Source organism: Silene latifolia, chromosome 10 (assembly GCF_048544455.1).
Source record: "Silene latifolia isolate original U9 population chromosome 10, ASM4854445v1, whole genome shotgun sequence".
NCBI lineage: Eukaryota > Viridiplantae > Streptophyta > Magnoliopsida > Caryophyllales > Caryophyllaceae > Silene > Silene latifolia.
In genome coordinates this window covers 1,815,422-1,821,739 of record NC_133535.1, presented here as the reverse complement: position 1 = coordinate 1,821,739, position 6,318 = coordinate 1,815,422, and the positions used below count along the sequence as shown (strand labels likewise).

Genomic DNA, 6,318 nt, shown 5'->3' with positions numbered 1-6,318 from the left:
CATAGAAAGTTTCTCAGGTCAGATAAAGCGGCCACGCAAAGTTTGAGCACCAACGGAAGACATTTGGGTGTGCCGATGTGCCACAAACCAGCATTCGCCGAAACTCGGATTATCGTGAAAAATGTGTTAAAACTCGTTATTTGAGGTTGAAATCGAACAGGTTGATTTCTGAAATGAGCTCGGACGCGTGATTGAAAAACAGGGGGAAAAAGAAACAGGGTCCGGTACGACCTTCCAAACGGTTGAAATTGAAGTGTATAATACACGGTTTTTCGGGTTTCCGGGGTCTCGGAACAAAATTCTCCGGAAATCACATAGAAAGTTCCTCGGGTCAGATAAAGCGGCCAAGCAAAGTTAGAGCACCAACGGAAGACATTTGGGGGGTGTCGGTGTGCCACAAACCAGCATTCGCCGAAACTCGGATTATCGTGAAAAATGTGTTAAAGCTCATTATTTGAGGCTGAAATCGAACAGGTTGATTAATGAAATGAGCTCGGACGCGTGATTGAAAAACAGGGAGAAAAAGAAACAGGGTCCGGTACGACCTTCCGAACGGCTGAAATTAAAGTGTGTATAATACACGGTTTTTCAGTATTCCGGGGTCCCGGAACAAAATTCTCCGGAAATCGCATAGAAAGTTCCTCAGGTCAGATAAAGCGGCCACGCAAAGTTTGAGCACCAACGGAAGACATTTGGGTGTGCCGATGTGCCACAAACCAGCATTCGCCGAAACTCGGATTATCGTGAAAAATGTGTTAAAGCTCGTTATTTGAGGCTGAAATCGAACAGGTTGATTCCTGAAATGAGCTCGGACGCGTGATTGAAAAACAGGGAGAAAAAGAAACAGGGTCCGGTACGACCTTCCGAACGGCCGAAATTGAAGTGTATATAATACACGGTTTTTCGGGATTCCAGGTTCCCGGAACAAAATTCTCCGGAAATCACATAAAAAGTTCCTCGGGTCAGATAAAGAGGCCACGCAAAGTTTGAGCACCAACGGAAGACATTTGGGTGTGCCGATGTGCAACAAACCAGCATTCGCCGAAACTCGGATTATCGTGAAAAATGTGTTAAAACTCGTTATTTGAGGTTGAAATCGAACAGGTTGATTTCTGAAATGAGCTCGGACGCGTGATTGAAAAACAGGGGGAAAAAGAAACAGGGTCCGGTACGACCTTCCAAACGGTTGAAATTGAAGTGTATAATACACGGTTTTTCGGGTTTCCGGAGCCCCGGAACAAAATTCTCCGGAAATCACATAGAAAGTTCCTCGGGTCAGATAAAGCGGCCACGCAAAGTTAGAGCACCAACGGAAGACATTTGGGGGGTGTCGGTGTGCCACAAACCAGCATTCGCCGTAACTCGGATTATCGTGAAAAATGTGTTAAAGCTCGTTATTTGAGGCTGAAATCGAATAGGTTGATTCCTGAAATGAGGTCGGACGCGTGATTGAAAAACAGGGAGAAAAAGAAACAGGGTTCGGCACGACCTTCCGAACGGCTGAAATTGAAGTGTATAATACACGGTTTTTCGGGATTCCGGGGTCCCGGTACAAAATTCTCCGGAAATCACATAGAAAGTTTCTCGGGTCAGATAAAGCGGCCACGCAAAGTTTGAGCACCAACGGAAGACATTTAGGGGTGCCGGTGTGCCATAAACTAGCATTCGCCGAAACTCGGATTATCGTGAAAAATGTGTTAAAGCTCATTATTTGAGGCTGAAATCGAACAGGTTGATTAATGAAATGAGCTCGGACGCGTGATTGAAAAACAGGGAGAAAAAGAAACAGGGTCCGGTACGACCTTCCGAACGGCTGAAATTAAAGTGTGTATAATACACGGTTTTTCAGTATTCCGGGGTCCCGGAACAAAATTCTCCGGAAATCGCATAGAAAGTTCCTCAGGTCAGATAAAGCGGCCACGCAAAGTTTGAGCACCAACGGAAGACATTTGGGTGTGCCGATGTGCCACAAACCAGCATTCGCCGAAACTCGGATTATCGTGAAAAATGTGTTAAAGCTCGTTATTTGAGGCTGAAATCGAACAGGTTGATTCCTGAAATGAGGTCGGACGCGTGATTGAAAAACAGGGAGAAAAAGAAACAGGGTCCGGTACGACCTTCCGAACGGCTGAAATTGAAGTGTGTATAATACACGGTTTTTCGGGATTCCAGGTTCCCGGAACAAAATTCTCTGGAAATCACATAAAAAGTTCCTCGGGTCAGATAAAGCGGCCACGCAAAGTTTGAGCACCAACGGAAGACATTTAGGGGTGCCGGTGTGCCATAAACCAGCATTCGCCGAAACTCGGATTATCGTGAAAAATGTGTTAAAGCTCGTTATTTGAGGTTGAAATCGAACTGGTTGATTCCTGAAATGAGCTCAGACGCGTGATTGAAAAACAGGGAGAAAAAGAAACAGGGTCCAGTACGACCTTCCAAACGGTTGAAAGTGAAGTGTATAATACACGGTTTTTCGGGATTCCAGGGTCCCGGAACAAAATTCTCCGGAAATCACATAGAAAGTTCCTCGGGTCAGATAAAGCGGCCACGCAAAGTTTGAGCACCAACGGAAGACATTTAGGGGTGCCGGTGTGCCATAAACCAGCATTCGCCGAAACTCGGATTATCGTGAAAAATGTGTTAAAGCTCGTTATTTGAGGCTGAAATCGAACAGGTTGATTAATGAAATGTAGGGGTGAGCAAAACCGGATATCCGATCCGGATTTCAAAACCGGATCGGATATCCGAATTTAAAATTATCTTTTTTCGTGATCCAGATCCGATCCGAATAATTCGGATATCCGAAAATCTGGAATCCGAAAATTCGGAAATCCAGATTTCGGAAACCGGTTTCGATCCGGATTCAAAATATAGAAAAAATCAAAAAATTCCAACAAGTCTGGTATGCCTGTACTCCTGTAGGCTGTATCAGTGAACATGGGCTATTGTAGACTCAAACTAAAGGCAATTTCGGTCCATTTTGTTCCCATAAATTACAAGTCTTGGCATAAATTACAAGTCTCGAATCTCGATCGCATAAATTACAAGTCTCGAATATCGATGGCATAAATTACAAGTCTTTATTACAAATTTCAAAACAAGTCTAGCAACCGCGTAAACTAAACAAAAAGTTTCAAAACAAGTCTAAAAACCAAATCGGGCAAACAATTTCCGCATGTTCATTCAACTATCATCAACTACGATCTCAGGTTGACCCAACACCAAGTCTTCCATTCCTGCCATTTTTAGATTAAAAAAACAAAATTAGAAAAGCTTGAAAGGTAGGAACACACAGATGTTGGCATGCTACAGAATAAAGTCCGCAAAATCATATAGCATAAGAGTGACTAGCAGCTTTATACTTGCCAAAAGCTACTTGATAAAGCTACTTGATAAGCTAATATAAACCTTTGAATAGTTGTGGTTTGTTACATGAAAAATTAAAGATGAAAGTTAATATAAACTAAGGTTGAATGAGTAACACTGTAACAGAACTCATGACCAAGTCACAAGCTGAATTCAAGATAGAAACCAAACCACAGGTAAGAGATCAGAGAATAAAAAATGGACTCACCTTCTTCAATTCTCTCCATGTCAAATAATGTGTCTTCAATGCAAAGTGGAGTACCGGAAGTACGGAGCCAATCTTGTGCGCATACAAGAGCCTCCACCATTCTTGGAGATAAACAGGTACGGAATGAATCAAGAACCCGACCCCCTGTGCTAAAAGCGGACTCTGAAGCCACCGAGGAGACCGGAATGGCAAGTACATCGCGAGCCATCATTGCAAGTACGGGATATCTTTTTTGGTTATCCTTCCACCATTGTAGGATGTTAAAAGATGATTCCCTACTTTCTCGAGGATCATCCAAGTACTTCTCCCATTCTGTTTTTCTCCCCACATTCTCATCACCCATTTCCATTTCAAACTCACTACTCAAAAGAGCACCAAAGTTAAAGGTATCATCTTGTTTTTTATCCTTTGGATGAACGCTAGTTCTGGTTGTGTTAGTGGAACTAGAAGAAGAGGCAGCAGCCTTTGATTGAGGAATAGAAGAAGAGTACTCCTCAAACAAGGTTTGGAAAAAGTATTTGATATTCAAGCTTAAAAGTTTACCATTGTCTGCACCAAATGCTTTCTTCACCATCCACTCCACACGAACCAACTTCCATCTTGGGTCAAGTATTAATGATATGAATAAAAGCAAATTTAAGTTCTCAATCTTACCCCAATACTTGTCATACTTCTCCTTCATTTTAGCTGCCATTTTTTTAATGTCATCATCTTTATGAGTGAGATGCTTAGAGAGCACCTCACCAACACCAAATATCACCTCAACATAAGAATTACTAGTGACATAAAGAGAACCCGACATTTTCAATGTGGCATCATAGAAAACTTTCAAAAAAGGTAACAAGGACGACACTTGTTTCCACTCATCAATCGTAACATCATCACCATGCTTGCTCATTTCATTTTGGAGAGTGGAGTCTTTCACATATAAAAGGCCAAATGCCTTCTTAAACTTTAAAGAAGACTCAAGCATCATGTAAGTGGAGTTCCATCTAGTCTCGACGTCTAAACATACACTACTTTTACTTGCTATTTTCTCCTCTAACACACATGCCTCAAATTTTTTTCTTCTAGCAGGTGAGGACCTTACATATTTACATAAAGCACGAATTTTGATAACTGCTTTTAAAAGTTCATGTAAGCCATATTTAACCACTAAGTTTAAAATATGGGCAGCACATCTCATATGTAAATACTTGCCTTGCATTAAATCACTTTCAGAATTATTGAACTTCCTCTTTAAATAATCAACAGCAACATCATTAGAGCTAGCATTGTCTACCGTCACAGTCAATATTTTTGTCAAATTCCATTCAGACAAACACTTTTCAACCGTTTGACCAATTATTTTTCCCGTATGACCAGAAACTTGACAAAAGTTAATGACTCTTTTATGCAAATTCCAATCACGATCAATGAAATGAGCAGTTAGACACATATAACTTAAATTCGATTTAAGTCCACAAATCGGTGGTAAGACACACCCTAGAAGACATAGTTCCAAAGAAATCATGCAACTTTCTCCTTTCCTCAATGAATAAATTGTAACAATCTTTAGCTACAGTAAATCGTGAAGGAATGGTAAATAGAGGATTCATGTCTTTGCAAAATCCTTTAAAACCATTTTTCTCCACAGTGAGAAACGGTAACTCATCCACAATTATCATCTTAGCAAGCGACTTTCTAGCTCTATCATAGTCATAGGCCCACAATGTTGGAACACTAACATTTTCGATGGAACCGTCTTCATTAACAATGGTCGTGGTCTCAAAATTAAGTAACTTTTGTTTGATATCAACGTTGGCAGGCACACTTGGACACTTTTTTAGATGGCCAGACATAGTACTAGTCCCATTATTTGATTTGCAATTTATAATATCATGACAATAAATACAACTTGCAGTTTCTCCATTACCAATTTTTTCAAAATGATCCCAGTAAGGAGAGCGATTTTTTCTAACCTTAACCAGCTGAGTTACAGTACTATGGGTGGGTGTTTTTGGTGGTTTACCTCTCCTTTTGGTCGTTGATGGTGGAGGATTCATTCTCGCCTTTTTAGTGGAAACATGCTCTTCACCAGCATCATCATCTTCAAGATCGATGAATCTCGCATCACTATTGTCATCATAACTTGATGCCATCTGCATAAAATGAAGAAAGAAACTTGAACTTAAGCACTCAGAAACTAATTTGTATGAATAGCTACTGGTATAGACACTAAACTTGCAATGAATGGTAATTGAAGAAGTAGTAGTAGTGCCAATACTGCCAAAGGACAAATTGCAGGAAGAAGCAAAAGGCAAAATCAACAACAATCGACGGCAGCAATCAGATACACAATCGAAATACACAATAAGTCAGATTAAACACAATCGAAAAACAAGAGAAATGAATTACCTTAGTGATGAACTTATGATTGATGATGAGCGATTGTCGATTTGAGTTGAGCGATTGATGATGAGATATTGAGATCTGAAAGAGAGTAGGAGAGGATAGAGATGGAGGCGTTGCTTTAGGGTTTGTAGTGTTTGTACTTTAGAAAATAGAAATGTGATAATGCTGAGTGTATTAGACTATTAGTGGTTCACTGGCTTTTTTTCATTTTTTACGTTTTTTTTTAAACCGGATCGGATCCGGATATCCGGTTTTAAGAAAATCACAATCCACATCCGATCCATTTTATTCGGAAAAAACCGGATCGGATATCCACTTTAAACGGTATCCATATATTCGGAATATTTTTT

At 40.5% G+C, this 6,318-nt stretch overlaps 1 protein-coding gene across 1 annotated transcript; it reads right to left on the bottom strand.

Annotated features, from left to right (window-relative positions):
- Positions 1-5,028: 5,028 nt before the first annotated feature.
- Positions 5,029-6,105, bottom strand: LOC141606953 (zinc finger BED domain-containing protein RICESLEEPER 3-like). The gene is made up of 2 exons (XM_074426334.1): positions 5,972-6,105; positions 5,029-5,715 (listed from the first exon to the last, which is right to left on the bottom strand). The coding sequence occupies exon 2, from the start codon at positions 5,713-5,715 to the stop codon at positions 5,029-5,031; it is 687 nt and encodes a 228-aa protein (XP_074282435.1). The 5' UTR covers positions 5,972-6,105.
- Between the last annotated feature and the right edge of the window lie 213 nt (positions 6,106-6,318).